Source organism: Hakea prostrata, chromosome 5 (genome assembly GCF_041222555.1).
Source record: "Hakea prostrata isolate BN-2017 chromosome 5, UWA_Hpros_2, whole genome shotgun sequence".
In the NCBI taxonomy this organism is placed as follows: domain Eukaryota; kingdom Viridiplantae; phylum Streptophyta; class Magnoliopsida; order Proteales; family Proteaceae; genus Hakea; species Hakea prostrata.
The window spans coordinates 34,193,719-34,219,013 of record NC_142604.1 but is presented as its reverse complement, the minus strand read 5'-3'; the positions used below and the strand labels follow the sequence as shown (position 1 = coordinate 34,219,013).

General features: G+C 40.4%; 2 protein-coding genes across 2 annotated transcripts; one reads left to right on the top strand and one right to left on the bottom strand.

Moving 5' to 3' along the window:
* Positions 1-17,986: 17,986 nt before the first annotated feature.
* On the top strand, positions 17,987-19,324 carry LOC149015857 (uncharacterized). The gene is made up of 2 exons (XM_089156616.1): positions 17,987-18,036; positions 18,586-19,324. The coding sequence occupies exons 1-2, from the start codon at positions 17,987-17,989 to the stop codon at positions 19,322-19,324; spliced, it is 789 nt and encodes a 262-aa protein (XP_089012742.1).
* A 115-nt stretch (positions 19,325-19,439) lies between these two features.
* On the bottom strand, positions 19,440-24,768 carry LOC149015856 (uncharacterized). The gene is made up of 5 exons (XM_089156157.1): positions 24,720-24,768; positions 24,538-24,640; positions 22,086-22,204; positions 21,601-21,678; positions 19,440-21,436 (listed from the first exon to the last, which is right to left on the bottom strand). Exons 2-5 carry the CDS (start codon positions 24,563-24,565, stop codon positions 19,553-19,555), a joined length of 2,109 nt encoding a protein of 702 aa, XP_089012283.1. The 5' UTR covers positions 24,566-24,640; positions 24,720-24,768; the 3' UTR covers positions 19,440-19,552.
* Positions 24,769-25,295: the final 527 nt, after the last annotated feature.

The window sequence follows — 25,295 nt, the reverse complement described above, 5'->3', positions numbered from 1 at the left end:
TCAACAGCCTTCTCGCTCTCCCGAGCCCTCTTCAAGGGCCTTCCCGAGCGGCTTGAGGGAGAGGCCTGGGGAATACCTATCTCAGAGGCCCCCTCCCAAGGAGACGCTCTTCCTTGCGGTCTTCTTGCCCAAAGGCTTGGACGACCCCGGAGCGCCGAGAGCTTGGACAACGGGACCCGTGTCCGAAGCACCACCTTTCTTCGCCGGCTTTCGGCGAAAGCCTCTTTGACATTCCCGGTTGTCAATGCCCGAAGAGCGTCGATATCCAATTTGCTAGACACTGCGACAACAAACGAAGAAAGTCGAAAGTGCAAAGATGAGAAAAATATACAAAATTGAAGAATGTCAATGAAGAAGGGGCTCACCCGGAGAAAAGCCCCACAATCGAAGAGCAGCCGGATACTCGTGTAAATATCCGTGAATTGCGGCTGAATCTCCGCCGACTTGGATGATCTTTTCTAAAGCCGCTTCTTCGGCAGCGGATAACTCAATAGGATTGTTGAGTCTTTTAAGATCGAGTTGGATTTCTTCACAAAAGAAGTTGGGAATGGCGGCGGAACCGGGGGCCGACAAAAGAAAAAGTGATGTCTCCACCCTTTGGTGGAGGTAGGCATAGACTTCGGCAAAATGATGTTGCCCGACCATTCCACAGCGTCGGTTGCCCGACGAAGAAGAGAGAGCCAACCCCCTTTTGATTGACTCTTAACTTCAAAGAAACGATGAAGAAGGGGGAATGTTGGTTCGACTCCCACATTATGACAAAAACCAACAAAGCAAGAAACACTTCTCCAACTATTCGGAATAAGGTTGGAGGGAGAAATTCCGTAATGGACGAGAAGATCTTCAAAAATTTTCTGAACGGGAAAGCGAAGACCTCCTAAGAAGGCATCGTAGTAAAGGGAGAAGGCCCCGTTCGGGGCTCTCCAACCCGACTAGAAGAAGACGGGAGCTGAAAGAGATAGTCTTTTGGAATTTCGCAGAAATCCCTTAGACGCTGGAGATATTTGGGGCTGAGATCTCCGGGATAGAACTCGGGACCCGAAGACTTGAGGTTAAAGTCAATGTGAGAGGGCGTCTTGGGTTTGTTCCTTTCTTCGAGAATTGCTTCTTCGGAGAGCAATTCGGAGAAAATAAAAGGTGCCAGCGATTGTGGCAATCTTGGGGACGAGAAAGGGGTGGGCGAGGCGAATAATGTCTCGACTCACTCGGAATTTACTAGGAGATTGATTAATACTATCAACCTCCCGCTCATCCGAAGAATCCATAGAAAGACCAAGGTTGACTAAGTCCGTTCCTAAGTCGGAGCAAAGAGGTTCTTGGTCAAGAGGGTCGTCCCTAGCTAAGTCGCAGCGCTCTCACAATACGAGAGTCGAAGAGCCAGAGAAAGCATCTTCACTAGAATAATGCGTGGATTGGGTTCGGGAAGATGTCTCGGGACCGGAGATCGTGGCGCCTGGGACCTCCACTGGAAGGGGCTCGGGCTATTTCCTTGCCTTTTCTTAAGTTATCCATAATAAGGAAATGACAAAGGAAAGAAATGAAGAAAAGTTAGAGAAACTTACCGGTTTGAAGATTGGAATAGCGAGTTGGAGAAAGCAAGCAACGCAATGGGGGACTTCAGAGGGAGTTTGCAAGCAAAAATTGAAAATAAGGATTGAACCTCTATTTATAGTGAGGAGTAGGAAGATGAAGAGACACATCCAACGGCCGTGGATCAAGCAAAGCGACGGTTGAGATCTGGCACATGAAAGGTCGCAATCCAACGACCAGCAATGAACAGACACAACGGTCAAGATTAAGGGACTCAAGATCTCAATCAAACGGCCCTTGATCGAATAGATCAACGACCGAGATAACACGACCATTCGCATATCAGGAGCAGCAATAAATGTGAATTAGTACGACGGTTGGGAATTGCGAAGGCCTTGGAGAAATAATGGCTCTCATTCAAGACGACGTCTTAAAAGTTTCTCCAAGAAGAAAGAAAATTTTCTAAGAAGCCTGGGAGTAACATTCCATACGTTCGAGAAGTCAATCGCACGGAATGCCCGCGGCGCGTGGGGGGAAGGGAGGTCCCCCCCCCCCCCCCCCCCCCCCCCCCCCCCCCCCCCCCGGGGGCCCCCCCCCCCCCCCCCCCCCCCCCCCCCCCCCCCCCCCCACCCCGCGGATGTGAACCGTCACAGGATCCATGGTTTTAGTCTATCAATAATAATAAATACAAATACAGATAATCAAGAGCAAGAATAGTGCAATAATTAATAAACAGGTTACAGGAGTCCAAATACTCCGATAAATATCCAAGAAATAATCAAAGGAAAGAATCAAGAATCAAATGTAATATCGAGTTCAGCGGAAGCAAAATAAATAACTAGATAGTCTTCATCTTCAGGAGGCTTCATGCTCTGCAAGTTCATGTATCACTGTTTGTGCCACATCAGCTTCAAACGAGAAGGCTCTTTTATACGAATCATCTCCAACTTTCGACGTTGTGCAACCATCTCGTACAGCTTTATATAATACATACAATGAAAGGAATGAGTTCCAACGAACTCAGTAAGGAACAAGCAATTCTCATATATATGTCAACACAATCCACGAATGCACATATGAAATGATATGGATGATATGCAGAAATATGAATGCTACTAAGATCTAACTATGCAAGTCTCTAACAGCTAACATGCTTTAAGATATACACCAGCCCTCCTCTGGGTAAGTCTCATCACTCTGATCCGACAAGGACTGGTTACCTCTCGTAGGGATCCCGGGCAAAGGGGTAAGTCCACACTGGCTCTCAAAACCGTGGTCAGGGGGTTAAGTCAACACTCTCTCACCACGACCATTGGCAATGAGTACTAGGGCATGTCGGGGTTTCTAATCCAATGCAAGGTCATAATGGTAACATACTATATGAAGTCCAGATACTTCCCCTATGGCACCAACCAACTCGGTTCAAAGATCCTTCGCAACCTAGGAGTAAGAATCCTCACGGATCGGCTACCTCTCGTTGGACTCCACTCCTTAACCCTATGGTCATCCACATATTATTGGGGCGGATGCTCTCATGACTCCTCGCGACACCCGGTCCGCTCCTTGGACGTCCATGAGCCCAACCCTAACATATGCAACCCTACCATTACATGACCAATAGTGGACCACTGAGTCTCCGCACGGATTGGTTACCGCTGTTGGATGAAACATAGTCACGTCACCATTGTCACGGGTCACCCGGCTTCAATTCCCCTGCCGAAAGGGTAATAGCATGTGAGGTACCTAGCCATGCAATTCTAGACTCCCTAAGTATGTCACCAAGTAATCATGATAGTGCTGGAGACATCAACAGGCATGTGTCCCATTCCACAGCCTCCTGATATCCCAAGCCAAGATATCCCAATGGAATACCCTTCCATCACAATCACACTACATCACTCTTTATCATATCATGAACAATTGTGCAATATCATAAAAGATGAAGTACATCAAGGAATACCACAAACAGCGAGTATACAATAAGATTTACATGCTTTATACAATTACAGCAAGATACATGATCAAAGAATAGTAAATAGAACAACAAAATCATCATGTATATGTAATTGCATATAAATAAGAATGCATGTCCTTACCTGTAATTTAGTAGAAGTCCTCTAACTTGCAATCCAAAAACTATTATAAGACTTTTATTTGAAACAGAGAACACCTAGGCATAGGGTTACAAGAATGTATAAGAGTCAAGAGTCAAAACAATTCAAAAATCAAACCTACACAGTTACTGGAAACCAGCCGGTTGCTTGTGGAAGTTGCTTAAGTTAAGCGACCTCCACAAGCGACCGCCTGCTTCTTGCATAGCTTCAACTCCGAAAATCAGACTTTTTATCATCCGATTTCAATCCATTTTGGGATGATCTTAGTCCGAATTTCAAGCTTAATAGGTCTAGAACAAGGGGGTAACAAGAAACCCTAGAATTAACAAAGATTTATTACCCAAATCATTCCCCTTGATGGGATCCATCCATTAAACAAATGCGGGGATTCGTTTCGGACGAGGATCTCATCAAGAACATTGAAAAGGGAGATACAACAAATCAATTGGGTAACCACCAACAAAAAGGGGATGGGTTCATATCAATCGAGGTTAAAAAGAAGAGAATTGCGGATGGAGATTCATTACCTTAATCGAATCACCAAAAATAGAAGAGAAAAGGTTTTATATCATTAACAAGCACTTCGTAGTTGAATCCCGCACGATTCCATTCCAGCCGCCTAATCGCCCAAAATAGCAATCCCGAACAAAATAATGCGTTAATAGGGCGAGGGATGCTCTTTATAACGAACAGGGGGCAAAATAGGGCATTTTCCCGCAAGCGTAACCGGCGGTCGCTTAAGGCGGTCGCTTGGTTTAATCAACCGCCACTAGTAACCGCCCCCAAGTATATTGCTATACAAGGGTGCTTTGCTCATGGGGTTGAAGACCAAGTACAACCAAACCCAAATGAAGACATGGGGGAGATCATAGTCCGAAAAATCAATCATAATAGGTTTGTAACAAAGAGGTTAGGGTTTCATCATAACATATGGCTCATGAAAAGGTTATGATCACGGAAAGAGAGGGAATGATTGTTATCAAGAAAATAACAAGAAATCATAGGAAATCTAGTTTATGTTAACAGAAACATTACTCATGAGGTTTCCCGCACATGGAAGGTTACAAGAGGTTTCCAGAAAGATCATTCAAGGATTAGGGTTAAGGTTTCAAGAATCTATTAGCTAGGGTTAAGATCATGATGATGATCATAGATCTCAAAGAATAGAATGAGATCATGGAATAGATGGTTGCAAGAATGCATCATCTTCTTCCTGATCTCAATCAAGAACAAGAACGAAGAAAGAATAATTAGAAATCCTAATTAGGTTAAACATGGATCATGAAGAAAATATAGTGTGATCAAGGATAAACAATTAGAGAATGATAGATTACAATTTTAGTAAAGAAAACACATTGATTGGCTGTTAACAAGATCAAACTAAGGGTTCTTGGTTTGATCCAAGAGGTTAGGATTTCACCCTTTTTTTGGCTCCCAATGAAAAGGTTGAGAGCACCGGATGAAGGGAAATAAATTGATAGCCAATAAAACAAGAAAACATAGATGATCAAGTTTAGGTTAACACAAATATCACCCAAGGGAAAGAGAAACAAAGAATCAAGATTCACCCATGGGAAAGAGAAACAAAGAATGCACAATCTGGAAAAGTGTTGGGAAGTTTCCAATAGATAAAAGAACAATAGGTTTTTAGATATGGTTACCTCTCATAAGAGTTGGTTACCTCTCATGAGAGTTACCCATAATTAATTCTCACAAAAACAACCCAAGATAGATAAAGGAATATCTCATTAGTATTTCAAAATAAAGGATGGAATTAGGAAGGGTCTACCAATGAGAGAAAATAAGGTTTTCAATTAAAGTGAAGGGAAACAAATTCAAATCATACAATTAGGGATTTACTAACAAGAATCCGTGTATCCCACGAAAAGACTAGGGAGAATAAAGATTCACCCTTAGGGCAAAGAATTTACAATCAAGAAAGGTTTTGGGGAGAGTCCAATGAATTAATAGAAAATAAAAGGGTTGCCAATTGTTCCAAAGAAAAACAAGGATCAACTCCTCAATTATGAGGACACAAGGGAAGGTCATGGTAATAATATGAGACCTTCCCCACAATAATAAAGATAGGTAGGAAATTAGGGAAAGTATCATTAAGAGCTTTGGTGGAATCAAAATCAAGGATCATCGCCATATGGCTTCAAGATCATAGAGTGAATTGGGGAATTCACTCTAGGGTTAAAAGAATTAAAGAAGAGGTCATTACAGTAGTGTAACACCCTTCTCATGATCAGAAAATCAGAAGTAGAGAAGAAAGAATGAATTAAAGAAGAAGCGAATTGAATACCAACCTTTTAGAAGACAAACCGCTGAAGAAACCTGAACAGATACTTGAGGATCTTTCTTGGCTTCGAAGGAGAGGATCTAGGGATCTTCCCACGTTCTCCCAAGGCTTAGAAACAGATTGAGAGTGAAACACATGGAGTTCCCCCCTTTAAATAGCACAAAGAGTTCAAGAGTTACTGGGGTTTCACCAAACTGACCAAACTGACCCTGTTGGTTGATTGGTTGCCAAAGAGGAAGTTCAAAGGTCGATCCCACACTATCAAGAGGTTTAGAAACATAATGGGAATAGTTTACCACGAAATTAAAGGAAATAAAGCTTTTGAAAATCTTCAAACAGATATTTACCAAAATGCCACTGCCTAGACAGCTTGATCAAAAATAGGGATTTAATGGGCCTAACTTCAATATTTCTGGATGGGCTTCTTTCAATACATCGCACTACTTACCTAGTATGGAGGGAAGTCTTCAAACTAGGTCCAACCAAGTTCTTCTTCACAAATAAATAGTTCAACACCAAATCAAATAAGGTTTCCATAAGGAAACACCATCATCAATATCCATGGGTTTTGGGTCAAACACCATATCTTCTACTGAGATGGCCCACAAAGACATCTTCCTAAGATTTTCAAATATAGTAAAACTGAAATCACGGTCAAACTTCAAAGTCAACATTAAACAAAAACTTAATTCTCCCAAAAACCCCCCCGCTCCCCCCCCCCCACTGTTCTTTGCCGCCCCCCCGCCCCCCCCCCCGGGAGAGGCCCCCCCTCGGGAGAGAGGCACCCCCCTCGGGAGAGATACACCCCCACTCGGGAGAGAGGCACCCCCCTCAGGAGAGAGGCACCCCCCTCGGGAGAGAGGCACCCCCCTCGGGAGAGATGCACCCCCCTCGGGAGAGAGGCACCCCCTCGGGAGAGATGCACCCCCCTCGGGTTGATGATTCTCTTCCCTCATAAAGGGTCCCGAGTGCCTCACTCGGGACAAATACACCTCTTTTGTAATCTGGTTTCTTCCTTGAAGAAGGTCCCGAGGGCCTCATTCGGGAGAAACACCTCTATCTTGGCAGATTCATTTCTTCGTTGGAGAAGTGCCACACTTGGGAAAAATATCCAACTCTAGCATTTCTCAGAAGACTCTCTTAACTAAGTCAAGAAGAGTTAGTTACTCATAAACACTCAGCATATCTATTCCGAGAATTGGGGAGGTGAGTCATCATAACGGCGATATCAGGTGTGACAAAGAAGGAGCCGTTATTCCACTACACTCACTCCTCAACTATCGATCCGGAATCTAAGGAATCGCCGCCTCCAGGTAACTTCTATATAAACCTACCTCCAACATGGAGAAAGGTAACGAGAACTTTCATCTGAGTACTTACTCATTACGTTCTTGAGAATTCTCTCAAGAACCTTTATTGTTACTTAGGCTGATTTGAGCGTCGGAGGCGGTTCCCCGGCCAAAACTAGGCCGGACCGTTCTTGCTTTCTTTGTGTGTGCAGGCATCTCAGTTATTCCAACTTGGTTGGAGAGCTCTTAAGGTGGTCATCTCAATATCCGGCTCTCGAAGAAGTTCTATACGCAACAATTTCAAATCTAAATGCAAATTGAAGGTATAGTAAATATACATTCTTTTTATGAAAACGCTATTGTTTCTCTTTTTTTCACCCCCCAATCTTAACGATTTAAATTCTCAATTCTCTTTATCCTTTTTTATCAAATTTTCATTTTGACTTGCGGAACTTATTTTTCATTCTATAGTTTATTCTAAACAAAAACTACCAAACTATTTTTCCTTTTTTACCAAAAAAAAATTCTTATATTTGTTTCTTTTAAATAAAAAAAATTTTGAAAATGAGAATTGATACAAAAAAGTCTCTATTATACATAAGCTGAAAATTATAAAGATTAAGGTTTTTTGTTTTTAATCAATTCAATTCTCTATTATGCCTATTTAAAAGAAATAAGTACAATAATAAAAAATGGTTGGGTAAATATCATTTACCTCCCCTCTTAGCTGGACAAATAGCACTTACACCCCCTCTTAGATGGATAATATCACTTACCTCCCCTCTTACCTAGCAAATATATCAAACACCTCCCCTATGTTAACTTTCTCGGTTAAATTTAACTATTACCGTTAAATATTTTTCTAAAATCCCAAACTACCCATGGCTAAAAATATTTTTTTAATTTAAATCCTAAATTACCGTAATCACTCCAACTGTTAAAATACTAATTATCCTCAATTTAAATAATCGTTAAAAACCAAAACACCATAGTTAAAACCTAAATTATCTTTAACTATTAAAAGCCCAACATGCGTTTTCTTAAAAAAAATTATCAAACAATTAAAAAAAACCAAAATAGTAGACGTGTTTAATTTTATCAACATATCCTTCTTTTTTTTTTAATTGCATTTTTAATTTTACTTGATAGTAGTACGTGTTTTTTTAATTGTTTGATAAATAAAAAAAAAATAAGGATATGTTGGGCTTTTAATAATTAAAGATAATTTGGGTTTTAACTACGGTTTTTTATTTTTATAATGATTTTAATTGAGGTAGTTTAAAATTTAATATTTTAACTATTAGGTTGATTACGGTAATTTAGGAAATAAAAAATATTTTAGTCAGGGGTAGTTTGGGATTTTAGAAAAATATTTAAGGGTAAAAGTTAAATTTAACCAAGAAAGTTAACAGAGGGGAGGTGTTTGATATATTTGCTAGGTAAGAGGAGAGGTAAGTGATATTATCCAACTAAGAGGGGGTGTAAGTGCTATTTGTCCAGCTAAGAGGGGAGGTAAGTGATATTTACCCAAAATAGTTTGGTGACTTTTGTAGATAATAAATTATAAAATGAAAAATAAGTTTGGTATAAATGAAAATTTGTTTGAAAATAATAATGAAAAGAAAAAAAATAGCTAAAAGGTCATTGATATTAAAGCGAAAAAGAAATACAACAACCATACAAAACCAGACAAATTGGGAACCAAACCACTCAACTCGCAACTTCAATTGCACCGAATACACCCAACTTCACTAGTTCTATTATTCTCAACAATGATATAAGAAAACTAGGAAGAGAAAATAGATTCTCCTAGCACCAATTACAACAAACAATGAAAATTTTAAAACTTAAAATCTATATCTAGGACATCCAGTGGCATCCACGGTACATAATGTCGGCGACATATCGCCGACACAGGGCGATATGTCGCCATGTCGCTGGGGGGCGACACGACACCCCCCAGCGACACCGACATCGCGAGAAGTCGGTCGATAAATCGCCGACTTCTCGCGATAAAAGGGCGAATTTTGGGCTAATTTCGCTCAAATTTTTTTAAATTTCTCTCTCTTCTCTCTCTTCTCCAGAGCTTCTCTCTCTCATTTTTCGCACTTTTCACTATATTTTCGCCCGATCTTCGACATCTACGGGTACATCTTGCTTCCTTGTTGCCGGATATCACGTTGTTTCTGTCGATCAGTAGCCGTTTCGCACAGATCTGAGAGTTTTTTCGTCAAACAGGTAACCATTCTTATCCAAGTAATTTTTCACAAAATGCATGCTATATGATGTTGGATGATTTTGAAATTAATATATGTTGAATACCATGTGCCGATCTACGATTTCACGGAGTCGGAATTTTTTCCACAAAGTATTTTATTTTTTTATTTTTGTGGGTAAAAAATGATATTTTGATTATCTTGTATGATTACTTTTTAAGTGATACAGTGGTTGTATGATGATAGAAAAAACATATGTGGAACTCCGTGAGCCGATCTACGGACTCACGGAGTCGAAATATTTTTTGACCCAAAAATAAGTTATTTTATTTTTCAAAAAATATCCTGATATTAATAAAAATATCAATAATTATGAAAAATGCAAAAAATAGGGGAAAATGGGGGAAATGTTTTGAAAATTATGGAATAATTATATAAGTATTTTTCAACTGTTGGTTGTGTTGCCCATGTGGCTTCATCGCCGATTTTGATATGGGCAGCTATTTTTATAATTATATCATACATGCAATATTCATAATTTCATATATGATTGTTTATATGTGTATAAACAATTATAATGATGTTGTTATTTGTTAATGTTATTTGAATGCAACAGTCATCATGTCTGCTGGTGGGAGTCAGAGGGGAACTGGGTCTTCCTAGGGTGGACGGGGACAGGGACAAGGACAGGGTCAGGGACAGGGTCAGGGACAACCTGAGAGATCATCAGTAGGAGGGAGGACTGACCCAGCATGGCAATATTGTACGGCTATTGATGGAGACAAAAATAAAACTGAGTGTAATTTTTGTCACAAAAGAATATACTCAGGTGGCATCAGTAGGTTCAAGGGTCACATCACTGGGAGTTCAAAGGATGTGACTAAATGCACAAAGGCCCATCCAGATGTAATCAAGTTACTCAGGGATTTACAAAAACAAAAGGGGAAGAAGAAAGATGATCGGAGGAAAGTCAACAGAGCACTAGATGATGCAGTGCGGGGACCGTCATCATATGTGGATGATTCAGATGATGATAGGGATGTTGATCCTGTTGATGTGGACAGAGATCAGGAGGAGAGGGATATGCGGCGGGCCATGGCAGAGAGCAGACGATTGCACCATCAGGAGCAGGATATGGCCAGAGCTAGAGCTACTGGAGCTGGTCCATCTAGGCCTACAGGGGCTAGACCTTCTGATTCTGGGGGGAGGGGTGGTGTATTTGGCATGTTTGGCAGATCACAGAGTCAGCTGGTGTCACATCCTCCCAGCCGGTACCCTATCTGGCATACCCGAGAGTGTGATCCACAGCCCGAAGATCAAGTATCGAGTAATCAACCTCCCACATAAACAATAACATAATCATGAACAATAATAATAAAAGTGCGGAAGATAAACCATAGATCCAAATAAGGAAAGAATGAATCATATATAAATCAGAGTACTAGATATAATCGTAGTGTCTAAAAACAGATAAGTAAAGTGAGGCAAAATCCCACTCTACAACCAGCGGAAAAGTAGTTCTAAAAGAGAATAAGCAAGACAAAATCTAATCCCAAAGAGTGTGTACAATGGGTAACTAAATTGTTCTCAACTTTATAGACAACATCCCTATAAGTATAAATCTCATAAACAGCACAAGGGCGCTTCCACTCAATGGTCGGACTAAGCATCGTACGGAGCATAACCACTCGCGGGATCTTCAGTGTAATTGTTGTAACCGCAATCACCTTCCTGGAGATATGCCTCTTCTCCTTGCACTTCTTCATAGGGGCCGTCATAATATTCAGTACCTGCATAATAGTCTAACAAACATTGTACAATAAAGGAATGAGTTTCAAAGAAACTCAGTAAGGCAGTTAAATCCATAATAACATAAATGGCAGGATTTCAGAACAAACATAAATGCAATATGGTATGAGACAAGCAATGAATGAATGAATCTAACTCTACATATGCTGGTCTCTATTGGCAGACATGCTTTAAGTCATAGCACCGTACTTCTTTAGGAAGGTCTCAATCACTCATCATTAGTTAGTAATGGGTTCGGCATCCCTCGGGACATTCCATGGCTGGGGGTATAGGTCACCACTCTCTCACATCACCATTGGTCTAAGTACCGGCGCATGTCAGGGTTAAGCCTAGCCAAATGCAAGTCTTCTACTTAGTTACATCAAGTCAGATCCAGATACGTCCATTCCTCGTCCCTAACGATCCTTTCCGGTATCCTTCACACTAGAGTCCTCATAGTCCCTGATTACGGACTCATCAACCCTATTGATCATCCACATATGGTAAACGGGAAGCTCTCACGTCCTCTCACGGGTTGGTTACCGGTCTTGAACGCCCGTGAGCCCAAGTCTATCCATATGCAACCCTACCAATAAATGGCCCCCACAATGTGATTCCTGTCCTCTCACGGGTTGGTTACCGGTCTTGAGCGCCCATGAATCCCCATTGCTACCACGGGTCGTTTGGTCTCAATACCCCTCCGATTAGGGTTTGACATAACGGGACATCCTAGCCAAACACTACTAGACAGTCCTAGATATGTCATCCAACAGTTTAGGAAGGTGTCCAGAGGGCATCTCCGGAAACATCCCATAATATTCCCGTAGTAGTCCAAGGACAGAAGTGTCAAAAGGACACCTCTCCTTTCCAAACCATACTTAAGCATACACATGCATCAATTCATATCATCACATATATGGTAACTTCATATATGGAAAGAAATCAATAATTACAATCACTTTGTATATAATTGGTAAGTAAATCATACATGAGTCAATTCAATATGAATAAGTAATGCTACTGTTATCAAGATTATGCAACAGTAATATATCATTGTAAGAATCTAATTAAGGAAACAAATCAATGATATTCAAATATAGAAACTAGATTCATGCTATCTATGTTGTTAAAGAAGTAACCATCCTTACCTTTTATAACTCGCAAAGGAATCCTAAGAAATCAAGTAAGATATTGGCAAACTTGAGAAGAAGGTCCTAAACAAGTGTATACAACATATTAAGAAAGATCCCTAACAGAAAAGATACCAAAACATCCAACATAGACCAATTCTGGAGTTGCTGTACTCATTGGTCGAGTGGATTGGTCGACTGGTCCAATCGACCAATCAGTCGACCAATGCAGACAGTAGCCTAAAAGTCAGAGTTTTGAGATATAAAATCCGAATTTGGTGGTTCAAAAGGGTACTAATCAAGGGGTAAACTACATCAGTAGTATCCTAACATATAGGGGACCTCAAAACACTAATCGAATCAAGCCATCAAGATCCAAATTAGGAAACAAAAAGTTACCATAATTAGATCAACCATGGATCTTGAAGAATCCAAGATAGAAATCAAAGACAAGAACAATAGGAGAATGAATCGTTGATTCGGGTAAAGGTATCATAAAAAGCATACTTAGATCTTCAAGGAAATAGGCTTAAAAGCATAAATCTAAATAAGGAAACAAAACCTACCATATATGTAACTATCATGATTCATGAAGAAAACATGGTATGGTAGAAGAGAAACAACTAGAGATTGATAGATCATGGATCATGAAAAGAAAACACAGCAATTGACTACTAACATGATCAATATAGAAGATCCAAGGAGATCAGAATTCAAATCAGAAGTTAAACAAAGACTAGATCATGGTTTGATCATGATTCCTTCAAAAGCTTGCAATGATCATGGTTAAGATCATTGTTTTAGCCATTAATCCTTAGGATGATCATGAGAGACAAGTCCAGAGAGGTTTGCAACAGAGAATGCAGCATCTCCTCTACTGTCTCAACTCAAAAAGGAAAGAAAAACAGAGATGGAGGAGAAGAAGAGAGTGTAGACATACCTTTGATGCAAAAGGAAGAGTTTTGACGAAGATCCGTCAAGAAAATCACCAAGGATGCAAGGGAGATGACTTGCAGAGGTCTTTGGTTCGTTCCAAAGAGTTTGGAGGCAGCAAATACGAAGTAGACTCGAGATTGGATTTAAATAGAGCAAGTAAGACCTAATTGCCAAAGACAACACCCATTGGTCGAGTGGATTGGTCGACTGGTCCAGTCGACCAATCAGTCGACCAATGCATGCAAGAATTCCAAAACAGGGAATTGAAGACCCGGATCAAATCCAATCCTAAAGGGGTTTTGCACACATATCAAGTGACTTACCTAATAGGTAGAAATGCCTTCAAACCATGATAGAGAGCACTCCAAGTCCATCAACTAATCCGATCTTCATCAAGATTCAGTTTCCATAAATAGAACTTCATCATCAACTCTCATGGATTCAAAGCCAGACACCAAGTCCTCCACTGGGATGGCCTAAAGCTGACTTCTTACTTTACTTCGGGTCACTGGACCTACAAATAACAAGGTTTCCGGGTCAAGGTTAGGGCTGGGTTTTACAGCGGGCCCCTCATACATCAGGTTCAGACCGTTCAGTGCCACTACCATGGCAACCATCTGATTATCCACGCCGTCCAGACCCGACCATGGAGCAGGATCCTGATACATTCAGGAGAAAAGGGGCCAAACAGCCCAAGATATCTGGTGCATGGAAAGGTATGGCAAAGAAGGTAAAGAAAGCAATGTCAAAGTGGATTTATTACAATCACATCCCAACAAACACAGCACAGGGTCCATACTATACGAATATGATTGATACTATTGCAGCGGCAGGCCCTGGATATAGTGGTCCCAACCCTATAGAGTTGATGACCACCCTCCTAAATGAGGAGAAGCAAGAGCTGCAGGAGTATATTGATAGTATGAAACCCTTTTTGGATACTTATGGATGCACCATCATGTCTGATGGATGGACCGGCCCGACGAGAAAGTCCATCATCAACTTCATGGTATACCGTGATTGGAGAACTGTCTTCTTGAAATCGATGGATGCTACTGGTCATACGAAAGACCACAGATATATCATGGGTCTCCCCGGCAGGATGTGATCGACCAGGTTGGTAGGAAAAATGTGGTGCAAATTGTCACCGACAATGGCTCCAACTATAAGAAGGCCGGTGAAGTGTTGATGGCTTCACCGATTATAACCTTATGTGGACACCTTGTGCTTGCACATTCAATTGACCTAATGCTGAAGGACATTGGAAAAATCAGTATTGTCCACAACACCGTTGAGAGTGCAAGACAGGTAACCAACTTCATCTACAATCATAACGTTGCTTTGGCAATGATGCGGAGATCATGTGGAGGTGAGTTGGTGCGACCTGGTCCGACAAGATTTGCGACAAATTTCGTCGCCTTGAGCAAGATGCAAGATAAGAAGTCGGGCCTCAGATCCATGTTTGCATCGCAGGAGTGGTTTGATTGGGCTGGATCCAAGTAAGATAACTATCTACTATTTCATCTTATAAATTATTATATTTATATTATGAGTTTATGATTATCTTGTATGATATTTATTGTCTATTGACTTAATGAGTTTGTGATAATTCAGCACGACCAATGGGCGCGCCGCACAGTACACAATATCATCTGATGATTTATGGAGATGTGTTATCAGTAGTGTTGCGCACCATAGATCCTATAGTAAAGGTCTTGCGTATGGTGGACTCTTCCTTGAGGGGACCCACTATGCCCCACTTGTATGTATCCCTTGAGCGTATGAAGGATGCTATAAAGGCAGCAAACCCTAGAGGACATCGGGCTTTCTTAGATATTGTCGATGCACGATGGACAGCTCATCTGATGCATCCTCTTCATAGGGCCGGTAAGTAAATATTCTGGGTTGTTGATTTGTAGTTGTAGTCTTGTAGACTTGTGGGCTTGTAGCATTGTAGATATTGGTACTTTGGTAGTTGGTACTAATTTTAAGCTTTTTTAATTATGCAGCATATTTTCTAAACCCTAAGTATCAATATAGTCAACATTTAGGGTTGGACACAAACCTATTGGATGCCCTGATACAGATGAGATGGTCCAATCATTTTGCCACAATGAGGTGAGACATTGGGAATTTCAAACGATTAGTGAGTTGTATTAATTGTTTAAATAATTTAGATAACCAATCAATACTAATGATTGTATTATTGCAGATCAAATTGTTTAGAGATGCATTTGGGTCTTTTAGTGGAGCTGGTGTCAGACGTGACGGAGAGAACCATGGATCCAGAGTTAGATATTTATATAGTTAGATCCTTAGGGCTTAGATGCATAAATGTTTTGAGTCTTTTGACTTTTGAGTTTCTAACTTAATGTTTTTGTGATGATGCAGCTGAATGGTGGTATCTCTATGGCAATAGTGCATCAAACTTGCGAAGATTGGCAATCAGGATCTTGTCTCAGACTTGCTCGCCTCTCGGATGTGAGAGGAATTGTAGTACATTCAGCATGATCCACTCCCAAAGGAGGAACCGGTTGGGAAGCCAGCGTCTAAATGATCTAGTATTTATTCACTATAATATGAGGTTGAAGCTGCAATATGCCAGGGAGCAGGCTCAGAATGAAAGGCAATACATCAATCTCGATGATATATTTGATGTTGCCGAAGATGACCAAGATCCCCTCACTTAGTGGATGTTGGACAGGGGTGAGCCGGTATTGGACCAACCTGGAGGGAGGCCCGACCCGGAACTAGCTCAAGCTACGGGGGTTAATGTGGGTGAGTATATGGCCACCGAAGAGGGCCAGCACATGCGAGAGGCAGCTGCCACCGCTGATGAGGATTGGATGATGGCACCGAGGCACGGAGGAGCCGCAGGACAACAATCCCGATGACACACTCTCGCCTAGTCAGACTGGTGGAGATGATGATGGTGGTGGTGGTGGTAGTGGTAGTGGTGGTGGTGGTGGTGGTGGTAGTGGTGGTGGGGGTGGTGGTGGAGGCATTGGAGAGCGTATACATGTTCCACTACCAGAGACACAGTAGCCCCCACCCAGATACACTGGGGAGAGTCATTTTGATCATGCCACTCGGATTATGATCATGGTGGTGATTATCGCGTGGTCGTCAATATCCCGATACGAGGCCGAGCCACCATCGAGGGGGAGCTGGCCATGACTATGTTAATCCTTGGGATGCGGCGATTGCGTCAATGGGGTCCATGAGCTTGGATGAGTCTGTAGGCTCCACACCAGGTTATTGGCCTACGGGTAATTATGGTGTCCCTTTCCCTCCTTCAGATGGACAGTATGATATCGGAATTAGTAACCCCTCTAGTTCTTCGTATCATGGGAGCTATGGTGTCCCCTCTAGTTCTTCGTATCATGGGAGCTATGGTGTCCCTCTCCCTCTTTCACAATCAGAGTCATTCGTACCAACAAGGGCATCTGATGGCATGCGAGACGTTCCTTGGCCCTATTCTCACTTCCCTCAAATTGGAGTTCTCATGGCAATGGAAGATGACCGCTATAGAACTCAGCTTAATGATTACTTAGACAATTTTCAATATCGTATGAGATGGGATGAGTATGTGAATTTGTTGGGGGGCATCACCGGAGACAATCGAGAGTCGAGGAGTTCGATCCACCTAGGCACAATACTTGGTACTGAGAGTTTCAGATTTTATATGGTTGGATGACTTTATGTATTACAGTATTTGTACAATGAATTGTAGACTTTATATGATTTGGTTTATGAGTTTTTAGGTTTTTAGTTTCGGGGCTTTCGTCCGCATATAGTAGGACACGGGTCGATTAAGAACATTAGTTTAGGTAATGTTTTAGATCAAAATAACACTACCAATGTGTTTATTGGCCTCAAATTAGGCTACACATCAAATTTCAGGTCAAAATGACCAAAAAAAACCATCGAAACAGGGGTTCGATTTTTATCGAACCCCTACCAAAAGTCGCCCGACTTTTGTCGAAATTTCGGCCGTGTCGCCGTGTCGCCAAGGGGCGACACTGTTCGAAATTTCGAACTATGGTGGCATCCCATTGTAGTTCTCTACTTATTAAGGTAAATCATTGTGTATCTACTTCTAAAAGTGCCAATCTTGATAATTATCTGGCAGATAGTTAGCACCACTTTTTTTCTTTTTGTTTTTTTTGTAAGAAAGAAATTTATTTATTTAAAGGGAGAATCCCCAAGTACAACCTAGACGTAATATATCAAACAATAAAACCTAGAGGAGATAAGGGGGGGTGATCATTAAGAAGGCATCTTGTGTAAGAGCACTTTCCTTCGCAAGTACATCTACCTCCATGTTAGCTTCACAATATATATGTCGAAAAGTGAGAGATTCAAATGAAGCCTTTAAATGTAGTGTAAAATCCGGCCTTATCCTAATCCTGACCCGGCCGTGGACTTGGTTTTCGAGACCCAAGTAGATAGAACCTAGCCCTACTCACAAAGGTGGCATATCGGCTGTGGCATAACCCTGATTCACTATGGGCAAAGTTCATCAAAGTAGTCTATTTCCCTCAAAGATCTTTCCTAGAGGCATCCCTTGGTCATCAGCGCTCTTGGGCTTGGCGTAGTCTAATGGAAGGGAAGAAAGTTTTACTAGATCACTTAATATGGAGGGTTGAAATAGGTGAAAAATTCAAATTTGGAATGATAGATGGGTGCCAAGTTTACCAGGTGGGATGTTACAACACCCCAGGCTGAATGGTTGTGAATTTATATGGGTGGCAGAGCTCATAGATGCTAAGAATAGAAAGGAGAGAAGATAGGCTACAAACTTATTTTCAAGCAGCGGATGAGGAGCACATCAAAAAAATAAGTTTAAGCTTATTTCCAAGGGAGGATATGCAAATCTAAGGAGCAACAAACACAGGTATTTTCTCTATTAAATCAGCCTATCATGCTTTATTAAATGCACACTTTGCAAAATTGGAACTGCCTGCATCCTTTTCCTCCATTCCCAAATGGAAATTGGTAGATATATTGGTATGGAAAGAGATTTGGAAATTGCATAGCCTACCAAAAATCTGCCACTTAATATGGAGAATATGTGCAGAGGGACTACCTACTGTTGCTGGTTTGAAAAAAAAAAAAGCAAGTACCACTTGACTCAACCTGTTGTAGAGGGTGTGAGGAAGATGAAGATGCAACTCATATCATATTGGGCTGTAACTTTGCAAGAGGTGTATGGTTTGCGAGCGATCTGTTTTACTCTCCTCCAATTGGACACAAGATTAATTTTGCTGAATGGTTTAGGAACCTCTACTTGGTTGCTCCTACAAACAAAGAAGAAGCTAGAAAGTTTGTTAGCTTATGCACTTTCATTTGCTGGTTTCTCTGGATTGCAAGAAATGGATGGGCTCTTAAAGGAAAGTCATGGACACCAATAGAAGTGGCTTTGGGAGCTAAAGCAGCCCATGAAGAATTTTTGATAGCAAATAGGCCCATTTCATCTTTGTTTATGGAAACTGAAGCTCAAGCACAAGGAAGAAACATTGCAAATGGCCCATCAGTTTCAATAAGGGTCACAGAGGAACTTGCCTGGAAAGACCCACCTCCAAGATGGTATAAAATCAACACATATGCCACTTTTACCAAAGGGAAGCCCACGGTGGGCTTGGGCTTCATTATTAGAGCCAATGGGGGACAAATTATCACTGCAGTCTCTGAGAAGACAATGGGACATTCTGCTTTGGTAGGAGAGGCTCTCGTTGTACGATCAGGCATGCTTCTTGGAATGGGGGAAGATCTACATAACGTTCTTGTGGAACTAGATTGCAAGGAACTAGTGCACCTACTTCTTCACCCTGACCGCCCCAAACCCATGGCGATTGAGCCCATTATTGCCTATATTATGCATCTTCAAGCATCCTATTCACAATTTTATTTTTCTTTTATTCCTAGGAATCCCAACTCTGTTGCAGACTTCCTAGCCTGGAAGGCCCACTCCTTGGTTGATAGATTTATGTTCACCTCCCTCGGCTCCTTCTCTTGAATAATAAAATTTTCTTACCAAAAAAAAAGAAATTCTCATCCATAATCAATAGACAAAAAGTTTATTCTGAATTTTGGGGACTTTTCTATTACTTTTAAATGAAAATAAAACTATGAATAAATGCCAAACACTTTAAACTAATAAAAACTGCCAAAAAGATGAGAATGAAAATAGATATCAAAAGACCCTAAAAGATTTTTTATTTTTTTTCTCCCTTTTTGTGAATGATTAAGACATCTTCCCTGCATGTAAATAGAGTCTTTTAGTTTTCAACGCTCCATTGACACATGGCTTCGCACTACTTGCCAATTTGACTCCACGTTTGCGAAACTTCTGCCACCAATGTATTTTCTTGGCAACCTTGCCATATTTGGGACCCTTTCCCAGCCGTTTGATTCCCGTCACGGTCGGCTTGGATCTCTTCGAGTGCCAAACGTGTCTCCACAAACTGTCCAGAAGCGCATGAAAGTAACCTTGTTGGTGCTTACGTGGAGTCCTTTCTGCCACTCTTTCTCCATAAATCTCAGCCATCAACTTTCTATTGTCTTCTTTGCTTGGACGGTGAAGGACTCGATGCCAGGGCTTCTTACTAGGTTTGTGATAGAGATGATTCGGTGTAGCATGTCTTACTTGAGTAGTATCAACATCATTAACATGGTGATGGTGATGATGATGGTGGAAGATGACGAGCTTATCCTTTAATCTCCTCCACCGACTAATCCTGTCCTTCGCTGGAAAACCATCTTTCATCTGATCACGCGGTACAAATCTTCTACTCAATGAAGTGGGACCCACTGTTTCATATTGTTGTGGGTCCTCCTCTTCACCTTCACTCGATGTAGGACCCATTTCTCGATAGGTCCACGACGTGTCCTCACTTTCATCCTGACTAGTACACGTAGAGCAGGAATCCGAATCATCCATGGCTCCGATCACTTTCCTCCCCCTGTGGGTCCCATCGCTATCCTTGTCATCACTGGCTCTGATTACCTTCCTCTCTTTGTGGGTCCCACTCTTTGCCCTGTTAGATTGATTCCTGGATCTTGTGGAAGCCACGGTATGATCGCGAAGAGTGGGTCTTTTCGTGATTTCGTGTGGCTGATTACTTTTGCTTACCATACTCTTGCTACTCTTCCGACGAACAGGATTTAATGACTCGTTTCTCATTAGTGTAGGGCCCACAACCAAGAAAGAACTCGACGGTTTAGATGTTCCCATCCTGGAGTTTCTTTTTTCTCTACGTTGCATGCTGTCTCTGTGAGTTTCTCTGAGCTTTCTGGCCTTTCGACTAACCGAGTCATGCTTCTCGAGGATCGGCTGCTTGCCACTCTGACTCATTGTTGGTGCCTTTTGACTCATCAATCGACCAGCTAACTCGTTTTTCACGTTAAGGGACGACTTACCACCTTTGGTTGGACCAGGACTTGTCATGCTTTCCTTATTGATCCAGGTCAACACCTGACTCGGCAGCAGATTTGTGTCTTTATGACTCAGTGACGACTCACCAGGCAAAGCAGAGACCTTGGTCTTCCTACCTGAATTACTTATTTTCTGCCTCGGCAAACTTTGACTCTTCCCAGTTGCATTGGCATCCTTGGGTTTCTTCTTTCCCGTCTTATCTTCTAACTCAGTTCTCCGAGTGGCCATGGACCCAACCCGAACCGTATCATTAGTCAAACCAACCACTTTTTCTCTTTGGTCTGCATGGATCTCACCTTCGATTTGCTGAATCGCTTGTGCAACTTCCTTGTAGACATCAATCGGGTCCTCCGGTTTCTTCTTACTCTCACCTACAACAATGTCAGAACTGGGTTCTGAACCGACCCGAATCTCGCTAACTCGTTTTCGCACATGTTGATCACGAGTCGGGTTCTGAGTTTCTCTATTCCGAGTCTTCCTCACATTGGCCGGATCTTGACGCTTCCGGTTACATTTTTGGCAAATCAGATCACCACTGCGTGTCTCTCCTCCAGCAATCGCCGGAGATGTTTTCTTATCCAGTGACTGATCATCTTCTTCTGCAGTGGTCGCATGGCAACTCTGCGCATGGTCTTGACTTTGAGAGTTGTTCTCAAGTGTCTGTACAGATGCTCCAAGCTGCGCTGAAATAATCTGTAAAATAGAATATGTAAGAAGGAAAGTAAAATAATTCTATACATATGCTCCGATTTTGCATTTAGAAAAATACTAATAATAATAATTAAAATTTTTTAAATGTTAAGAACAAACCCAGAAGTATACATGAACCATATGACAATGGCTTTTACTAATCTCACCTGAGAATGAGATTTTAAGGCTCGTTGAGTTGCACCATCTAGTAGCTTCTTTAGTAAAAGTCTTGCTTGCTCATCCAACTACTTATTAACATGAAAAATAACAATAATAATAAAATTAGTCGATAAGCAATGGAAAATGAAGAGAAGCCCATCTCTCACTAATCACTAATGTTGTAAAAGTATCAATCTCTATTAACCCCAACTGGTTGGATCAATTGGCATACATTAATATCTCATTGTATGGGATCAAAGAGGTTGTAGCTCTCTAGGGTTAGGGACGAAATCCATATATATAACTAGTTATGTCCCCCTCATATAAAACTATACCAATTCTTAAAAAAATTATATTTATTTTTATTATTTAACAGTAAAATAAAAATAACTAATTGTAGGAGAAATAGATGTAGAAAAGAGTGTCCAAATCATCAAATAACATAGTTGAAAATAAGAAAACAAAAAATAACTGTCATTTGGGAAATACTCACATTTTTTGAATCTTTCCTTTTAAGATCATTTTCCTCGACATAAAGAAGGCTGTATAATTTCTTCAAGGAATGCAAATTGGACAATACATGCTCGAGCTCTTTCTCTTGTGATCCATACCCTACAACAAGAAGTTGAGAGAGAATGTCAATACATGAAACAATTTTAACGAGTTGGATATCCTTCCCAGTTGATGATAGAATTGTTCCATCCTAAGTACTTTTTTTACAAAATACCAACAAGATTTGTAAGTTTGGATCAGATCAATCTCAGTACTAATCTAATCCTATTTTAGAATCTTCTTCTCTTTCTGTGTCGATTTTTATTACCAGTCATTGATAATTTTGTACTTTTGTGTGTTTTTGGTATCTGTAATGGAACATACTTTAGAAAAACCCAAAAAAAAAATCAAAAAACATCATAATCTCATAATCCAGTCTATCATGGATTTTGGACAAAAATGTAAACTTATCACTTTTAGAGTAGCTTTAAGCACGTGCTCATATGCCCAGAAAACAAGAATAAGAACGTTATTTAACTCCAAGATATTAGAAAATCATCTCTCTTCCCACCTGTTTCTCTCTTAGATTCTTTAAACAGCTTATACATCCTACATGAAAATATTAGAAAACTATTTACAGCTATACAATTGTCCAAAATACTTTTCAATTTATAATTTATTCTGGACAACAGTTTTCAAGATCTATTTTTTTATCGGAAGAATTCTTAACATTGACTTCTTTTAATAGAGCAAAAATGAGAATAAACATTGACAGCAACAAGAGCTTTAGTTGATTGCAGCTACACATCAACCTCATATGATTCTAAAATGACTTTCAGATACATTCAGCTTTGAATGTTGTACAGAGCTCCACAAGTGATTTAAATTCAACAGTGGTAGTATGATTTCACAAACTCAAAATTCAAGCCAAAGAAAATTAGTACCATATCATGAGAATGTTAAAGCTGGGACCGTTTGAAATTTGATTAATCTACAAGATGTACAAAAAGTTGTCTTTTTCCTTTCTTTGGGTGAATCAGGCAATACGTATCAGTTCGGACCTTACCAATATTCATATGGGCCAACCGGCCAATACCATATCGATTGCATAGTACAAACAAGGGGTAATAAAGTTCAAAAATTCTTTTTCTAAGGAATATTGATGGTAGAACTATCCAATATTGCTGGTATCTACGGATACCAAATCCAATATCATATTAGTTATCGTGTCAATAACACCTGCTCCAATACCATGCACTAAAACCATGCATGTAAATAGAGATAATCTAACATGATTTACTTAAAATTATGTTTAAGAGTAAATTAATTTTTAAATCTCTACCAGCAATAGTTGTGTATTTCTCTCTAACACTCAAATCCAATACATAAAATCCATGGCTGTAGGCCTGCAATTAAGGGTGTAATTTTGGCTAAATTGATGTTGTATCAGACTAATTTAATCAACTCCACTCCAACCCAAACGAACTGGTCTAATAAGGTTTGGTCCAACAAGAGTCGGGTTTAAATAAGTATTTTATTTTGGTTTTAATTTTAGGGTTCTATTTGTTTTAGTACTTGGACGTGAGAGGTTTTAGATTTGGTTTTGGATCTTATTTGGATATAGATTTCAATTAGGATTTCAGCTGAGCTTCTCTCTTCGAGATCATTGCTTCATCTCAGCAATTCTCTCCTTTCAAATTCTCATCCGATAGACCTACTCTTCAATGGATGTTGTCGAATATTATCATAACCTGCTACTTGTATGATTCTTGCATAATAATGTTTTACTCAATAAGAAAAATCCTGACTTGATATGGATCAAGGGACATAGCCTCCTGGAAGGAGGACTAGCTATCGTTGGATATATAGTCCTTACATATGAACATATTTGCTATTCTATGGATGACCTAATTTCCGTTCATCATACCACCCTAATGTGTGCAAGATTCCAGAGAGGATTTAGGGGCTAATTTTTTTAAGACTCTTTTCAAGTTATTTATATGAGGAGGATAGAACTAATATTTTTAAGACAAGTTGCCATTTTGCCTTCGTTTAGGGTTGGATAATATCCAACTCCTCTCTGCCCAAATTACTGAAATCTAGTGTAATGAAAAAAAGAGTCATTAATCTTTAAACTAAACCTAGTAACTAGGGTTGGCTTTTGGCCTTAGGCCATCGATAATTAGACTATGAAAATGAAGCTTGAAGGGCCAGAGTTGATGCCCAGCCAAGCAAGAAGTCTTCATTGGGGGTGTTCGCATAAGGACTTGAGCTGTGGTTTCTACAAATTCTGATTGTGTGTTCGATTCATCAAAAATTCAATACTAAAGCAATCAGTTCAGAGTAATTTTCTCTACGGGGAATATAAAAAACATCCACCATCGACATTTTCAACGAAAACAGAGAGAGACAAAACAGGGTTTGGAGTAAAAAGGAACGCAAGGATGAAATACCTGGTTTGGATTTTACGACCTGTTTCATCTCATCAACACATTCTTCGATGAATTAATAATTCCTGAGAAACGCAAGGATTCTTTTTCGATCAATGAATGATTCCTGAGAAACACAATTCTTCTTCGATTAATGATTCCTGTGAAATACGATTCCAAAGAAAGCAGTTAAGAAAACCACTGACGCTGTGAAGCGAAGCAAAATGGACAGTGAAAGGAGTCTAAACCGGTGACGTGCCGAACGGACGCGTAGAATAGATTGGTATGTTGTGGTCTCGTGCGTCAGAGACGATTGCAAATTAAGGGGTTCCTCTGGCTTTCTTTCAATTGTAACCTTTGATTTGGCATCAAATTGATCAGAAACATCCTTTGAATTCCAACGCATTCACCGGCTGTCTGATAATAATAATAAAAGAGAGCCAAACTCGATCCTCATCTCTATTAGCAATATTCCCCCCTCCCCCTATATATAAATTCTTCGGATTCAAAAAATAATAATAATAATAATAACAACAGAAAAATATGTTAATGGTGGATTAGTTGAGCGATTAAAAGTCCAAACTCGATCCTCATCTCTTTGTAAATTGAAATATAAAACATAATATAGATTCTTTGACTGAGACACGATTCCAACCAGAATGGAAAATTCTGGAACGGAATCACTTTTCTTTTATGCATGATGCCGACAACTACCACCGGTGACCCTCTATCAGGGAATCAAGTTTTGCTACCCTCGGCTCCCAGCAATGTTAGAAGTGGAA